This window comes from Chenopodium album, chromosome 15 (assembly GCF_948465745.1).
Source record: "Chenopodium album chromosome 15, dcCheAlbu1.1, whole genome shotgun sequence".
NCBI lineage: Eukaryota > Viridiplantae > Streptophyta > Magnoliopsida > Caryophyllales > Amaranthaceae > Chenopodium > Chenopodium album.
In genome coordinates, this window is record NC_137848.1 from 41,715,020 (window position 1) to 41,733,442 (window position 18,423).

General features: G+C 36.4%; 1 protein-coding gene across 1 annotated transcript; it reads left to right on the forward strand.

Moving 5' to 3' along the window:
• The first annotated feature begins 348 nt into the window (after positions 1-348).
• LOC145582250 (putative H/ACA ribonucleoprotein complex subunit 1-like protein 1) lies at positions 349-2,568 on the forward strand. Its single transcript, XM_081639254.1, has 4 exons — positions 349-603; positions 709-857; positions 932-1,047; positions 2,172-2,568. Exons 1-4 carry the CDS (start codon positions 435-437, stop codon positions 2,344-2,346), a joined length of 609 nt encoding a protein of 202 aa, XP_081495380.1. The 5' UTR covers positions 349-434; the 3' UTR covers positions 2,347-2,568.
• Positions 2,569-18,423: the final 15,855 nt, after the last annotated feature.

An 18,423-nucleotide genomic window follows, 5' to 3' on the forward strand; every position in this document is an offset into this window, starting at 1 on the left:
TTTTAAAACACTACTAATTTTAACGTTTGAAAAAAGCTACCTATGTAGTAAATGTTACCTCTACCTAAACAAATACCTTGACAAACACTCTTATTTTTCTCTAATAGTATTTTGACCAAATCAAAACACTAAACGCTAAATCATACTCTATCGCCAAACAAGACCTTACATAGTGGAAAATAAGAAGGATTATCCATTCACAACATAAATTTATGAAGTTGGGCCTAACGAATTGATAAAAAACCTACTAACCCAACAATGTCAAAACCCAACAAACAACATAATTGTACAGTTTCAGCCTTTTTTCCTTTAATTTTTTCCTTCCTTTCTGTCATCTTATACCCTTCCCTTAAACCCTGAACCCTAATTCACGCCACCCTCACTCCCCTCCATTTTTATTTTCTCTCTCCTCAAATCATACAACAACAATAACAATGAGACCTCCGAGAGGCGGCGGTAGCTTCAGGGGCGCTCGCGGCGGCGGTGGTCGGGGTGACCGCGGTGGTCGTGGAGGTCGTGGCAGCTTCGGCGGTCGCGGTGGTGGTTTCGGCGGTCGTGGTGGTGGTGGTTTTCGCGATGAAGGTCCACCTTCAGAAGTTGTCGGTATTTTTTCTATCTTTCTTTGTAATGACTTGCTTTTTTGTTTGATTTGTTGAAAATGATTTGAAATTTGTTGAGTTTTTGTTGATTAATTTGTGTTTTGAGCAGAAATTTCGACGTTTGTTCATGCTTGTGAGGGAGAAGCAGTTACAAAATTGACGCATGAGAAAATTCCTTACTTTAATGCTCCTATTTACCTGCAAAATAAGACTCAGATTGGCAAAGTTGAAGAAATTTTTGGTCCAATTAATGAATCTGTAATATTTCTTTTCTTTATTTCTTGTCATTTTTATTTAATTTGGGGTTTTGATTGAATGTTTGAATGTTGCAGTTTTTTTCTGTGAAAATGATGGAAGGAATAGTTGCAACTTCATATGCTCCTGGGGATAAATTCTACATTGACCCTGCAAAGCTCTTGCCTTTGGCTAGATTTCTTCCACAGCCTAAGTATGTTGATTTTTATTTCTCATTTATAAATGTTAAATTCTGGGTATTGCTTTTATTAGACATTTGTGCATGAATTAGATTTTGGACAATTTGTATTATACTATAGCTTGATTTCGATAGATATTTTGTTTCAATTCGTAGGTTTGCGACTGAACATCTTGGTTGTATGGATGATTGGATGGTAGTATGTGTTGAAAGTCCTGAAACGAAATATGATTTTACTCCCTTGAGCATGTTAGCGGAAACAGATTAGGTTTGCTGATTGAACATCGTGGTTATATGGATGGTAGTATGCGTTGAAAGTCTTGAAACAATATATGATTTTACTCTCTTGAGCATGTTAGCGGAAACAGATTAGGTTTGCTGATTGAACATCGTGGTTATATGGATGGTAGTATGTGTTGAAAGTCCTGACACGAAATATGATTTTACTCCCTAGAGCATGTTAGCGGAAACAGATTAGGTTTGCTGATTGAACATCGTGGTTATATGGATGGTAGTATGCGTTGAAAGTCTTGAAACAATATATGATTTTACTCCCTTGAGCATGTTAGCGGAAACAGATTAGGTTTGCTGACAGAACATCGTGGTTATATGGATGGTAGTATGCGTTGGAAGTCTTGAAACGAAATATGAATTTACTCCTTAGAGTGTGTTTAGATAAGCCAAATTTAGTCCTATAGATTATAGGTCATACCCTATTGGATAATTTTAACAGAAAATTTGATTAGTTTGCTTTTTGAATGTTTAGAGCTGATGGCAACTTGAATTAGTCATTTGGCATTGAGTTGTCTTGAACATTCACAGCATTTAGTTCCCTATAGTATGCTTTGTTTTTCGTTCAATGTACAGGTGAAAGGGAAATGAGGATTTTTGGGCCTAAAAATGTACTGTATGTAATAATTTATTGGAGCAAATGCTTGATTTCTTGTGATTTTTTAAGAGTTTGCAGGTCTTAACATCTGAATGTCCAGATGCCTCACAGAACTATAGTTCTGTTCATTTCATTTTGTGAACTTGTTGTAATTGGATAGTTTGGTGTTAGAATCTTTTATTTTATCGATTTGTTTTGTTCTAATATCATATCTGAGAAAGCTGATCTGATTTTTATTATATTTTCCCAGGGGAGCTTCAAGAGGAGGTAGTCGTGGTGGTGGTTTTGGAGGCAGGGGTGGTCGTGGTGGTGGTTTTGGAGGAAGAGGTGGAGGCTTTAGAGGAAGGGGTGGCCCAAGCCGCGGTAGAGGTCCTCCAAGAGGAGGCCGTGGTGGTTTTAGGGGGGGAAGAGGAGGAAGATTTTAGACTGCTAGTGACTTTAAGTTCCAGGATTTGTCTTTCATGTCCTTGTATTTGGTATTCGTAAAAAGCTCTGAATTCTGATAAGTAGTTGAATTTTGTTTAGTGCAATCCCTTGTTTTCTATCAGCATTTGCATTGTGGTACCTTTTAGCATAATGTGATGTGTATGATTGCAAACTACCGTTGTGTTATTACCTGAGTATACTAGAGCATGAAATATTTTCAATGAAGTACTGTAAGATACAGTTACTGATGTCCCTCTTCACTTCCTAAGTCCCTAGTCTCTCGCATCAGAAACACTCTCTTTCCCCTGCTCAAATTGCCTCTTTAAAACTAGAGGTGATCAACAATGGTTTAATCTTACCTAACCTGAAAAAGTGCAGTTTCGGTAACCCTATTACTATTTTTAGCAGAGCAAATACATATTGATATCCTATATCAACCAACCGCGTTGATATAAGGGCCTTATCGTCAAATCAGTCATTAAAGTAAGGGCACGATTGGAATAGTGATATCAACCCGTTATATTTCCTCCGTTTTGGGGTGCGAGGCACGTTAACAGCAGTTAACTTCTTTCACTTTTCGTTAACGTCTTTTTCTCTCTCCTCGATATTAAAGTTTGGGGGTCTTCTCTCAGTGCAGCAACCATGGTGGACTGATGTTTTTTCAGGAGTGCAACGCCGGTGTGATAGTCGGCTCCGATCGTCTAATTTTAAAAACTTCAAATTATTCCAAAGAAGGGTCCCCTGCATTAACCAATAGTCTAATTTTAAGTGTTCATTAACAAAGATCCAATAAACGATCAATCAAATTATTCCAAAAATTAGAAAACGTTCCCACTATAAAATACAAGCAGAATTCAAATATATGTACTCAAAATCAGTTTCAAAACTACACACTAGAAAGGTAGTTATCTGTTACTGAAATTTGGAAGCATAATTAACCTAAAAGAATAATCAAGATTCACCCAAAATCCCAAAAATTCAAAATGTCCAATTAAACTACAATTATGTCTGAATTACGTCCAATATAACCAAGAAGTGACCATAAGTTAACTTAATTAGCTAATTACGGAAAGAAAAGATAAGCTATAATTACTTACCTTGAGATTTCGAGTCTAAGTGGCGAAATCTAGCATAATCTCTCTCCTGCACTCCATGTATCAAGCGAAATAATGTTGCTATTTTAGTGTTTGAGCGACGTTGGTACAGTATTATCCACCGCCGACAACCATATTTCTTCCGTATGACGAGCAGCAAGCTCTGTTATTCTCTCTCCTCATCCATCTGGGAAGTTAATTGTTCAATTAGAAGGGATGGCGTTAACTATTCGTCAAATTGCAGTACCGTTATAAGTTTATATTAAACAATTACAAAAACGGAGTCCACGTCATACTTCCACTACTGAAATTGTGGAATTCAGAAAAAGTTCGCAAATATTACAAGTTTGCCATTATATCAACAACATTTGGTTGATATAGGATATCAATGGGGTGTGGCTCTTTTTAGCAGCTGTTGAAAATTGGTCTCGAGACCGGATACGTATTCATGGTCCTTTGTTCAGAAATGAACATTTACTATAACAAAATTGAACATTTTTATATTGAACATATTTTACAATAATTTTATATTTCTTAATAATTAAATGTTAATTTTCGTGCAATATGATGTTCAATCTTATAAAATGAATGTTCATGTTCAATTAATTCCTACAAAATTTGATGGATTTGTCTACGGAAATCCCAAGAAATTCAACCCAGAAAGTATTTTAGTTGAAGCTTTCTTTGATCTTATTTGCCCAGATTCTTGTGATGCTTGGCCTCCTCTTAAACAAGCTCTTCATTTTTATGATTCTAAACTCTCCCTTGTTCATCCTTTCCCTCTTCCGTAAGTCAATCCTTTCAAATTATTTTAGTGTTTATCAATGACATTATTTTCTGAGTAGTTACTTGATTTTCAATTTGATTGGCTTTTGCTCGTGCAGTGTTATGTGTGATGCATCTTATTCATTGGGGATTAATTGTTAGATTGTGTAAATGGGTTTAATTTGAAATATATAGTCCAATAATTCCAATTACAGTACTGATTATAAAAATTGGATTGATAAATAATTGAAGTAGTACGTTGTAACAGAACAATCTTTGTTGATTATCTCACTAGGAGGAGTGTGAACTAGATGAGTCAATGTGTTGATTTATGACAATAGTGTCATCATCCGATAGTATGAACATTAATATTATAAGAATGAACATTTAATTTTGTAAGAATAAATATCCTATACCAAGAAAATATTATTTTTTGTTATATTAAATGTTCGTTTTCAAAATGAGGGACCAACCATAAATGGCTAGACTCGAGACTAGCTAAAAATTTGCGTATTTTTAGTTCAAAATCTGAGCCCAATCCCAAAGAGCTTGAAAGGCCTACTTTGGCCTAATAAGCTCAACTCCATTGGCAGGATTGGGCACAAGATTTTGCGTTAAGCTCAGCCTGATATCACCTTTATTTATAGATTAATAAGTATTTTTGTTATTTTAGGAAAGTGAAAATGAAATGGTTTAGTTTGATTAAAGGTTAATAGAAAAAAGTTTTAAAATGTCGGGAGTTTGGTCATTTAAATGTAAATGACAAAAAGGAAAAAAAAAGAAGGAAAATTTGTCAAAAATAAGCCAATCTTTACACGGTTAGCTCAAAATAAGTCAATATTTTGATTAACTAAGAATAAGTTCATTTTATCAGTTCCCAAAAAGGAAGTCGACCTTTTTCTCTCGCCTCTTCCTCTCTCCCTCTCTAAAAAACCCTAAAATTTCCGGTAGCCGCTAGGGGCTACCATCATCATCTCTTTGATGATGGTAAGCCCCAATTCTTTCTTTATTTCCTTTGTTTTCTGTTTTCTAGTCATTAATAATCCTCCTTGCTCTCTCTTTATGAGAGTTTTCTTCCCAATTTTTGGGTTTGTTATCTCCTTTTGTGAGAGTTTGGTGTTTGTCTTTCTTATCTTCCCTTATGGAAGATTGGAATTTATTTTTAGGGTTAAATATGAAAGATTGGATTCATGGGTTGTTATTCGTACAATTTTGCAATTGGCGTTGGAATTGAGGATGCGATCGACATGGTCAAGTAATGAATTTTCCCGAAAGTATTTCAAGAAGATGGACTCCCTCACAGAAGGCTGCATAATTCAGCGAACAATCGGGGACTGTGCTTCATCGTCAGATCTAGTTTCTCATCATCATAGTTTCTTTAAAGAGGATTTTTACTTGATTAATTTAGATTGTATTTTACTTTTCTATATTGCTTATTGTAGATGCCGTATGGCTTTCAATTAATGATATTTTATCTTACCCTTCAAAAAAAAAAAAAAAAGAATAAGTTCATTTTTAAAGGGTGTTTTCTTTAAGCAGACCAAATAACCTACAACCTATTAAACAAGTCATTTTCTCCTTTTTTTTTTTAATTTAAAATTATTTATTTTAATTAATTAATAAAAACTTAAAAATAAAAATTAAAAAAAAATCCCACTGCTGACTTGCTGACCAGCCGCACACCCCACCATGCTCGCCACCCCAATCCCTTTCTTTCTCTACCCTCCCATGTCGTCAGTCATCCCTCCTCACCCATGACCCGTTTCTCTTACCATCCTTAAACACCAGCGACCTTCTTTCTCCCCCACATGACCCCGTTCTCTTCCCCCTCCCTAAGCGTCAACCTTTGTCTCACACCGAAACCCACCTCAAAACCACCAACCCATCTCAAAAATAGAGAGAGGGAGGAGCAATGACGACAATGGGAGTGGAGAGAGAGAGAAAGGATCGGTGTTGGGTGGGGGATGACCGGCGGTGGCCGGCGCCGGGGGAGTGGGAGGAATGTTCTCCGTTGGGGAGGGGGATTTTCTTAAGAAAAATTAACAAAAGTAATTAAAAATTTTAATTTAATTAAAATATTGAAAGAAGCCAATCATTATTACACGTGGCATATTTAACCTAAGCAACCAGTTACCTCTTAAATTAACAAGTTAAGACTCATTTTGGGAAGATATTGTATAAAGATTGACTTATTTCTCGTTAATCAAAAGATTGACTTATTTTGAGCTAATCAAACAAAGGTTGGCTTATTTTTGACAAATTTTCCAAAAAAAAATGGAATAATGGAGTTTGTTGATTAAAAGTGAATAATAGAATTGTTGATCAAAAGTGAATAATAAAATTATTGATCAGAATTGAATAATAGTGAAAAATATATAGAGGTTAGTTGATTGAAAGTTAATATATGAAAAATATCATGTTAGGAATATTAGGAAATATTATCATATCATTGTGGTTATTATCATATATTTAGTTTTATAGGCTCAAGATAATATCTTGAATATCTTTTGATATGCTTTAGGGAACTATGTACTCTATATATTCTAATTAATTGAAGGAATGAGGGTAAGCTCGAAGCCCTACTTTGACATGGTATTAGTGGCTAGGAAACTCTAAAAAATAAAAAAATAAAAAAATAAAAAAAACCTTAAATCACCATGACCGATGATGATGTTCCACCGCCACCACCACCACGAATTGACATAACTTCTCCATATTACCTAGGTCCTCATGACAGAGCTGGGGATTTCATAAGTCAGACCCGATTTCGTGGAGAAAATTACGATGAATGGGCCGGTGATGTTCAAACCGCATTGGAAGCACGTCGTAAATTTGTTTTCCTAGACGGGACAATCACAAGTCCATCCTCTCCGGGTACTCAAACGGATTGGGAATACAATTCATGTCATGTTGATTTCGTGGCTCATGAACACTATTGATCCCGAGGTAAAAAGTACTCTATCCAAGTGCAAAGATGCGAAGAGGTTGTGGGATACTCTCAAGATGCGGTTTGCCACCGTTAATGGACCTAGAATTCAACAGTTGAAGGCCTCAATAGCGAAGTGTGAGCAATCGAAGGATATGTCTGTGCCTCCTATTTTGGTAAATTGACTGCCTTGTGGGAGGAATTGAACAATCATGAGCCAATAATTAATTGTTCCTGTTGTGTAAATTGCACAGCCAGTGTGGAACATGAAAAACGTCGTGAGACCATTCGTCTTCTTGAGTTCTTGATGGGCTTATATATTGACCACTACGCTCAGACCCGCACCAACATATTATCACAAGACCCTCTGTCGTCCCTTGATAGGGCATATCAGTTGGCTTCACAAGATGAGCAAGTTCGATCTGCTAAACACGTGCCTGATGAGCAGACCCCTGAAGCCGTCGGGTTTGCCCTTCGAACGAGTACAGGGAAGCCAAAATCCGCAGCCATGGAGGACAAACCTGATAAGTTAGGTCTGCATTGTACTTACTACAAGAAAAACGGCCACCTGGTCTCTAGTTGCTTCGAATTAAAGGGCTACCCGGAGTGGTGGCCGAATCCTTCTAAACGCGGCAAATCACAACAGTCAGGCACCAAAGGGAGACCTCAAGCTCGTGCTAACGCAACAACAGCCATGTCTTCTAATGTAGGCAACATGGACTCTTCGAGTGTTCCCTCACAAACTTTTACAACCGAACAATGGAAAGCAATCGCCGGCTTACTTGGTAATACCAAAATTCCCGATGATCGCTTGAATGGTGAGTTTAAAAACGATTTGTGGATTGTTGATACAGGTGCATCTAGGCATGTCACAAGCAATGACAAATGGTTATTTGATACTCGAATCATCTCTCATTGTCCGGTAGGACTTCCGAATGGCAAAACTGTAAACGCCACAAAGGAAGGCTCGGTTTGATTATCATCAAAAATTGTTCTTAACCATGTGTTATTTGTCCCTGATTTGTGTTGCAATTTAATTTCGGTATCTCAATTGATCGATGATATAAATTACACTGTCCATTTCAACTCTAATATGTGTGCTATATAGGACCAGTTGAGGGAGCTGATTGGAACGAGGGTTAGGCGAGATGGACTGTTTTATTTCGACGGACAAGCTTCGGTGCAACATGTGGCTGTTTCCGAATCTTCAGCATTGTTAGAGTTATGGCACAAGCGTATGGGTCATCCGTCGGAAAAAGTTGTAAAACTTCTCCTTCCAATTCTTAATTGTAGGGGTAGTTTAAATAAAGCATGTGAAGTTCGTTTTCGTGCTAAACACCCTAGATCTAGTTTTCCTTTTAAGTGAGAATAAAGCCTCTAGAATATTTGAAAAAATTCATTGTGACTTATGGGGTTCTTATAGACATGCATCGTCTTGTGGTGCTTGATATTTTTTTACTATAGTTGTTGATTTCTCTCGTGTTGTTTGGATTTATTTGCTTGTTGATAAAACAGAGGTTTTCCGTATGTTTATGTCTTTTGTGGCAATGGTGGATAGACAGTTTTCTGAAACAATTAAAATAGTTCAAAGTGACAACGACACTGAATTTAATTGTTTGCGTGATTTCTTTAATGCAACTGGCCTTTTATTTCAAACTTCATATGTTGGAACCCCGCAACAAAATGGTCGAGTTGAGAGGAAACACAAACATGATTTAAATGTAGGTAGAGCTATGAGATTTCAAGCTAATTTGCCTATATATTTTTGGGGTGAAAGTGTCCTTGCTGCCGCACATTTAATAAACCGAACTCCTTCCCCTCTCTTGCACAATAAATCTCCCTATGAAATTTTATTTGGCACAAACCCATCTGACACTACCATTCGTACGTTTGGGTGTCTTTCCAGGCGAAGTTGATATCATAATGGAGAGAAGTTGATCAAAATTAAGTTAGGAATAAAAATATCATAATAGAGGTTGGTTGATTAAAAGTAAGTTGGAAAGAAAAATTGAAGTTAGTTGATTTTAAGTGTATAAAATAAACTCCCTTTGTTTCGTTCCAAAAAAAAAAAAAAAAAAAAAAAAAAAAAAACTCCCTTTGTTTAATTGTAAGAACTTATTTTCTAAATACATATCTGCAATTTAAATGCAAGATAGGCTAAAATACGATCCCTCAACTATGGTATTAGTTGCACATTTGGTTCCTCATCTTTCAAATGAGGTAAAATGGTCCCTCTACCACCCTTGCCTCACCATTTCTAATGGAGGAACTTATGAGTCAACAAAGTTTAGGGATGTCTGCTGCCAACTAAGCAAAAGTTCAAGGACTTATCCTAGTTAGAATTTGTTTAGGGACTATGAGTCATTAAACATTTTTTTTTATCAGCTATTAATATTTATTATTTATTATGTGCAAACTTTGAGTAAAATGAAAGAAAACACACCCAAACTTTTGCTTTTTTAAAAAATTAAATATGACTTTTTTTTTTAAAAAAAAAAATGACTTACAGAATCAAAGAGGAAAATTAAATATGACTTACAAAATTAAATACTTCTTTTTTGAATAGAATAGGAAAGGGTGATTTCATTAAAAATAAAAAAAATTAAATGCTTGACTTAAAGAAATATGAAAAGGAAAAATAAAGAAAATAAAAATAAAAAACACAAACAAAGGGTCAGTCCTCTCTTCTTCTCTTTCGGTTTGGTTGCTCTAATGGGGAAACAATCCCCTACTTTTCACCTTATCAGCAATCACCATCTTTTAATTCCAGATTTATCTTGTGATTTAATCTTGGCCTCTTGATTTTATTAATTCTATACAAGCTCATGCGCAATATAGTTCGCCCGAACCGAGGGTAGATTCGCTCGAACTTTTGGACAGGTTCTTTGGAGGAATTTGGATTTCCTTGGTTTTCCTGAACCCATTAAATTCTTGTTTTGTTCTATTTTTGGGCATAAATTGCCGCTACTACTTGTGTGAATCGCTAGCTGGGATTTCGTACGGCGGAGGTGGTGGATGCTGCTAATTGTTGCTGTTGGTGCGAAGTAGGGAAGGTAGGTTGAGGTTTGTGTTGCGTGGTTGATTAGTGACGATGGTGAGGCTGCAGACTAGTGGAGATGGGGCTGTGTGTTTGTGGCATGTTGTTGTTGGTGATGTGGGGTGAGAGAAGGTGGAAAATTTTGTAGCTTTTTTTTTTATTTCTTTTTACAGAAATTCTATAGTTTTATTGATGCAAATCATAATCAAAATATTAATGTTGATGAAAAAAAAAATTAATGTCAGTTAAAAGATTCCTTTTTAAATAAAAAAAAAACTGACAAAAAAAAAATGAATCATGATCCCTAAACTTTTGCTAACTAAGACATATCCCTAAATTTTCTTTAAAATATTATTTTATTTTTTGCCACATGGGCACTTTGGTCCATAAACTTTGGTAACTCATTTTTTTTCCACCGGAAAAGTAAGTTATGGGTTGTTGAGGGACCAATTTGCTTCATTTGAAAGATGAGGGACCAAAATGCTACATATACTAAAGTTGAGGGACCAAAATGCTACATATACTAAAGTTGAGGGACAGTATTTTAGATTAACTCATTTAAATGTTGCCTGATATGTATTTGGTATTCGTGAAAAGCTCTGAATGCTAATATGTATTTGGTATTCGTAAGAAGCTCTAAATGCTGATATGTAGTTGAAATGTGTTACATGCTAACACGCTTATCATTGGAGAGAGGGAAAAAAAAAGGCAGCTATTGTGCCTAAGCAAGCTACATGCTTGATTGGAAAAGAGACGAACTAAATTTGATTCTCATATATTGACATGCTTACATGTGTACATCCATTTAATTTTTTTTTTTAATTGTATTTTATTTTTTGCAAGTTACAATATATTTTATCTCTCCATTGAAACACTTTATACCTAAAAAGGGTTGTAGCTTAAAAATTAATACATCAAATCAAACTACAAGACATTATTGTTGGGGTTTGGTGAGTCCGACTCACCGCGGAAACAACCCCTCCCAAGGAACCACTCGCAATAATTAAAATCACAAAGCATAAATAAATATTCACAAAGAAAAGATAACGAATCTTACCCTCGAAGCGAGCTTCGCCCAAAACCCGGGGCTCTTACTTGAAAGCTACTAGCACGTCAAGCGCCGCGCCTCCGACGGTATCCACCCACAAATGGGCGAACACAACTTTAAGGTCTACTACCTTGGGGTTAGCAAGGTCCGACCCAAACCCGAGTGTTATGTGAGTTTAAGAGTTTTCCCAAAAATTATGGAATGCTCTTTTTAACTCCCACTCAAGCACTTTTCTCCAAAACCCAAAGCTTGGTATTTATAGAGGAAAGTATGAGTAGGAATTTCTATCCCATCAATGTGGGATCATGAAATTCCACAAATTAATTTAAAGCTAAATTAAATTAAAATTGCAAACTAATAATAAATCTACAAGTGGCATTACCATGTGAGATGGGTTGGTGAGGACCACATGGAGAGTAGGGGACCATACTTGCTCCCCACTCAATACTCTCCTTGTGCCACATGTCCTTTCCCACTTACTCCCATATTCCAAGCTTCCCCTTTATTCATGGCCCTATGGCCCGAGCCAAGCCCGAGCCCGGCCCGCACCAGCTGCTGCTGTGCGTGGCTGCTGCTGCGGTTTGGTGCGGCTGCGGCTGCGGCTGCTGCTGTGCCTAGCCACGGCTGGCCGGGGCTGCTAGCACGGTGTGCTAGCTCGTCTTGCCCCTAGCATTCGGATGCTCGGGGCACACCGATGCTAGGGGTATTTTCGAGAATATGGTCGATTTATTATTATTTTGCGCGTCTCGTCTTTTATCATTTTAGACTCGACTTCCGACGATCGGTTTCGACGCTCTAAGCTCGAATTACCGACGTCTAAATATTTAACACTCAGGCGACGAATTAATTTCTTCCGAATTAATTCGTCGAGTTGGTTCGCATATATTTGCTTGGGTGTGACCCGAAGGGTTCAGTCAAGATTAAGCTGTAATATTAATTATATTAATATTACTGATCGGAAGCGGCCTCCACCCAGGCATTCCGATCACTTGACCTTACTGAATATATTAGCTTTCTAATAATTCTGAACCCGCTATCAGAATAATACACTTGTTCGAAGGACACCATTCCTTTCAATCTCCCACTTGTCCTTCCGGACAAGTGTGCATTTAGTGTATAGCCCTTATCCTATGTCTCTTCATGTCTCTTCATGAACTACAGAGTAAGATTACTAGTCATCTCTGTTACGTCCAGAAGTGTTTCTCGAAATCCGAGTTTGACTGTCAATAAGCAGATGATTTCTAAAATCCATCTGAGCACGGCCATGCATTTTTCACAGTCTCGCTCTTCGAGAGGCCTTGTAAACAACAAGACATGTTCCCTATTGTTAGTAGGGGGACATTTCCAGTCTTGTAATGTAGCTTCTCTTACTAAGAGGACTCACCCGCCCGATATCTGTCGTTATAATCCCCAGTTACGGCAGACGTTTGGCGGATACCAAAGCGGACCAGTACTCAAACAAGAGATCTCCCACTACTCATGGTCAAAGGAAAAGAGTTCCGATAGTAATAATGAGAAAATACTTATGACGATTTTTTAATCTCTTAAAGCATCCTCATAGGTCTGTCCAGTATGGTTCTAAACCAATACCTGTGCAAATGATTTGTATCCTCATAGAACAAGAAACGGTGCTAGAAATCATACTACACACTAATCTCTAATGGTCATTATTCGTCCACAAAATACGACCTTGATTAGGGATAATTTTCGATTAAAATATTCAACGTTCACTTAATAGGTGTTTCTTTATCCAAGCCATTGACTTGATACCCTATTTTGAATATTTATTAAAATCGAATGGACTCATTATTTAATTCTAAACCACAATTAAATAGTTTTGTGGAATATTTAGAAATATTTTATTCCACTATGAAACTTCACAATGTTTCATCTTATGATAAATGGTTTTTCCCAAATGTTTTAAGAGTAGTACTCTTCATAAAACATTCATAGAAATCACACTCATATTTGATATGCTTGATTTCTTTCATGCAATTATGAATGTTGTCGTTCACTTATTGCATAGGTTTAGTTATAATTACTTTGCAAACCTTAGCATCTTCATTATCCACCATTTCCATAATAAGATGATAAAATTTTGAGAGTGTTAATGGATTACATGTGATTCAGGATTTATTGTCCAAGCAATGGCTCCCACTCATTTTCATGATTTGAGACCTTCTACTTGACAACCTACAATCATTAATGCTCAACAACGAACCTTTCCATTTAACATCTATCTTATTATTGCCTTTAAGGCAACAATATTCTCAACATATATTTTAGTAGACTCCCCGATGATGCCTTGCTTGGGTTTCACTCCAAGCGACTCACAACGATTTAGGATACCCTAATCACTTGTGAGCATGGAAATTTTCCTTAAATTCCCGCACATCATATATGGATGCACATCCATGTTACCATTCTCAAGCCACAACGCTTCTTGCCTCGTGCTTATAAATGGTTTCCTTGCTAAGGATCTAATCCTTGTTAAGGTTTGTGCTTGCAACATCAAAACTCAAATTATATTTGTTTCCATGCGTCAAGAACTCATCCAACTACTTATCTAAGTTCTTTGGATGTTCTTGACTATAATCTAATGATCTAATACTTAGATTAACGTCGATTGGTATTATATACGTACTTCACATGCTCTAAGCAAGTAAGTCGTCTGACGATTCCATATCATAGCTTTACATGATGGATTTAATTCTAGAATGATTCTCAATTTTATTCCATCCATGTGACATTCAGCTGATACAGTTACACTGAGTCTTGCCAAATTGTTCGCTATATGATATGGTTGAAAGTCTCTTACTAGAGTCTTTCTTGTTTGATTTAGTACTTAGCCTAGCTTATACTTAGTTCAAACATTTACTTAGCTTCATACATATGGGTCGAAAGCCTTTCAAAGTCCTTCATGTTTAACATGGTAATTTCCTTTACTCATTCAAACATTTTAATTAAGTCTATACCATAGAACTTAATTCCCAACATGTACTAAGTATCGTCTTTAGCTCGGTCCATTGTCGAAAATACTTTCAAATCTAAGCATTTAGCATTTGATAGTTGTTTCACAATAGAGTTCGTAAACATCTTGTTGGACCATTACTTTTGCTCCCACTAAACTTCTTGTTCATCAGAATTTCTATGTTTCTCCATAAGTCAATCCTCTTATTAACTTTATGAGAAAACACGTTCCAATTTCTTCATGCAATGCTTTCTTTAATCCCATGACGGATTCCATGTGCTTGCTTTCAAATCTAGCATTATTTAGATTTTCAAAACCCTTAGACTATTCCATAGTCACTTCCAAAATTCCATTTTGGGAAGGCGGTTTTGGTATCTATTTTGCCATATTTCATATGCGCAATTTTGCTAGATCAATCACGAAAAGACTTGAGCATTCCGATTGGTGAATGGGATTTTATTAAAATCAACTCCTTGAAATTAATTATATCCTTTACAACCAATCTAGCTATGTATGCACATACATTTCCACATTTGTTAGTTTTCTCCTTGAAAACTTATTTGCAATCGATGGGTCTTTCACCTTTCATGCAAATTAATCAAGTTTCAAACATGATTTTCAAACATGGAGTCTATTTCGGATTTTCATGGCTTTTAACCATTATTCGGAATTTGGATTTGTCGTAGCTATCTTACAAGACATTATTCCTTTACTATCTAATAGTAAATAGTATGCTTGTAAGTCTTAGGTTTGTTTCTAAATTAATAGAAAATTTATAGGATTCAATCCAAGCCTTTGGTGAATTCTATACCTATACGGGGCAATTGCATCAAACACTGAGTTTTAAGGCGCTTTCAAAGCCCTTTTATTATGTTGATCTTACTCCAACATCTTTAATGTTTAGTGAGTAATGAATTCTCTTTTAAGGCACTTGTAAAGTCCTTTTGAGTATTCTTGATCAAGCATTCTCATGAAGTCCTTTAAGGTCTTCCGAAATTCTCAGTTCTAGTTTGTTGCTAAGCTCGATGGTCATCGAGTTCATTTTCCTCCCACTTGTCGTTTTGGAAACATGTTACTTTCCAGAAAGACACCACTTAGAGAAATAACCATTATGTTCTCAATTAGGATGTGGAGGTAATGCCCGTAGTCTCACTTGAATGCTTACAAAGAGACATGTATATTGTCTTTGGGTAAAAGTTCGTTGTGAAACAAACAGTTAGCTCCTACTTGAGCTATCTTAGTCTTTATTGAGCCATTCAGCTCCCACTGAGTCACCTAGCTCCCACTGAGCCACTTTGCTCCCACTGAGCTAGTGAACTCCCACTGAGACTAAGAGCCTTAGACATATACTTGAAAAGACTTTTAGAAGTTATTTCTATCCATAACTAAATATGGCGTCCTTTCTTAGCTTCGACATTTTGCTTAGTGTAACATTAGTCATTTGTGCAAATCTTTAAGAACTTTATAGGAAGGGTTGTGAACCATCATCGTTCAAGTCATTTTCAAATGACACCGAGGTCTCCGTGAAGACACACCATGTTCTTTGTGGAGTTATTTATGAAAATTTCTATTCATAACTTTGAGATAATCACGATTGGCTCAAGCAAACATCACTCGATCTAATCTAGACGTTTTGATATCTTGCCAAGTTGATTATGTACTTCACTGAACTCTTGAGCTACTCAAGTCAAGTTTGTTCACATTTGATGAATATAGCCATATCCTTTCAATTTTTTTGTGAAACGTTGAAGTAATTGAATCCTCTTTAGCCTTCGGAGTCAATTGTCTATACCGAGAACAATAGCTCTCTGCTTTGTCAGTTTCAACAAGTAAGACTTTCTTGTCTTAGAACGATTCCAATTCGAGAAACTATCAAGAGCCTATCTAATAGAGCCTTGAGTACGTTCTTGTTGATGTGACATTTCTAAAGATGTTTGGAACGCAAATCAAGCCCATAACTTGAGCTTAGTGAGTTTATCATGTTAGGGAAATGTTTGTTTATAATCAAGCATTCTTGACTCAACGCTTGGATAGCCATCCATTCAAATAAATCTCGCAACTATTGCTCATTATTTTGAATGTGAGTCTTTCCGTGTGTAAACGGATCAATTGCTGATTATGGAACATAATAACCATTACTTGTTCCAGCCTTTGGCTTAAAAGGTCTTTAAACAAAACATACAACCTTACAACTGATGTAGCTCTTCTTGCTTCATTCTAAGCTTGTAAGTCGATAACTTAGCTTAACTTCAATAGTTTGAGGTCATTATCATAGTGGAACACTCAAGCAGTATCCGATACTTGTGAAGATAACGAATTGCTAAGTAAACTACAATAACATGAACTCATGAGTTGAAATGAAATCTAATTCCTTTTCTTCGTTCCTTCTTTCCTATATTTCTTATCATACAATATCTCATAATCTTACTTTAAAAATTATTTCTTTAAGTACCTTGACTCTTATACTTTGTTAGGCATAATCAAGCACCTAGTGCGCCGTAAAACAAAGTTCCATCTTTTCCATTAATTCTTACTCGAATTACTACATCAATGAGTCCTACTCAAATATGTATGATGCGAAAAGATACGTTGGTTGTCAAACATTAACAATCTTGAGTTTTCAACTCAATACCTCATGTTTTATCAAAACTACCTAGTATTTTGATTACATGATGTCCAACCGTCCTTTCGGACTTAGTTATAAAAGTCATTTATGAGAATTGTATTTTAGAAATGCTTTTCCTGTCTTTGAGAACTATTCTCAAGGATTTCCTTTACCAATCATGAAAACAATATTATTTGATTTAGAGTACTATGAATATAAGTGCAAAGTATAACCATTTATCAAGAACATAATAAGTTTGAAATTTAATAGCATTCATGCAAACTTCAATCTTATTAAACGTCTTATTTACGCATAAAAATTGTCCCTATTTGGCGAAAATAAGGCGATTCCAAGATCCGAAGAAACAAAGAGTGGTTAAGCATGCTTTGGCTTGTCTTAAACACTCAATCTTCTAGGTAAGCATTGCCTTGCTAATGGCTCTAAGCCACTCTTGGTTAGACAATCGTTGCATCTAATGCATCTTTGACGATGTGTCTCTTTTGCCACGGTATGTGAGGACTCCTCACTCATACCGATGAGTTAAACCAAAACCAACGTGCACACCCGGTGTGCCTTATGCCCCTTAGAGGAGTGATGGCACCTCGCTTTGGCGTAGCCTACCATCACCATCGTCTGGATAGTAAGTGTTGTTTTGGAAAGGCAAGTTTTACTCAATATTATTAGGGACCTAGGATTTCTATGTTGGTTGATTTAAGTGAACTTAACTAATCATCGCAACATCAAGAAAACCTAAACATGCATCTAACGAATATTTCACACACATATATATAACCATAAAATATAAAGCGAAATAATAGATGCATATTGGCAACTAGCATGACCCCTTGAAATCTTCATATCTTCAAAAGGTCTTCATTTGCATTTCAAGGCTTTGTCTTCCAAGATACGTCGTCTTCAAGACTTAACCAAACTATGCAAAAACTAGTGTCTACAACTAGGAATAATCTAAATATTAAAGTACAAAAATACTTAACGGTGCGTAGACCGTATTTAGATTTACAAAAATACATAACGGCACGTAGTCCGTATTTTCTATCCTAGTCGGGTCCCACTAGTTGCCATTTCATAAAACCTGTGTGAGAGAGAGAGAGAATATATATATTTCATTCATCCATTCACTATTTGTGAATGGCCCATGCAATTTACAAAATTAACAACAAGTAAAATGCATTCAAACAACGCGCGCACTAGTAACTAATCTAGGTGGTTAATCCGATTAACACGCCTAATTAAAACTAGTCATAGTTGTTTAACCGATTATATAAATTACGTCATTAATAATTGAAGCTCCCACTAAATTCCGCATTTCCTTAATTAATCCAATTAATTAAGTCGGTAGCACCCAAACTTGTCAAAATGAAATTTTGCCAATGCTGCTAAATAAACCCGAGGCCTAGCCTCCCAAAATTTTAATTAAAAGGAACAAAATTAATTAAAATAAATAAACGGCAAAATGATTAACTTCAAGCCTAGTACGACTAGTCACCTCACCGCACCAAGCATACGCACATGCCAAGACCACGAACACACGACCCACGGCACACGGCCGCGAGCCGCTGCCACAGCACAGCCACGCGTGGCTGCTGCTGCCGTGCGTGAGCTGCTACTG

What these genes read in the sequence shown, in the direction of transcription:
- LOC145582250 (XM_081639254.1), top strand. Translation starts at nt 435, where the DNA reads ATGAGACCTCCGAGAGGCGGCGGTAGCTTCAGGGGCGCTCGCGGCGGC. An exon ending in TTGGTCCAATTAATGAATCT is followed by an intron (nt 858 to 931) that starts GTAATATTTCTT and finishes TGAATGTTGCAG; the next exon opens with TTTTTTTCTGTGAAAATGAT. An exon ending in AGATTTCTTCCACAGCCTAA is followed by an intron (nt 1,048 to 2,171) that starts GTATGTTGATTT and finishes ATATTTTCCCAG; the next exon opens with GGGAGCTTCAAGAGGAGGTA.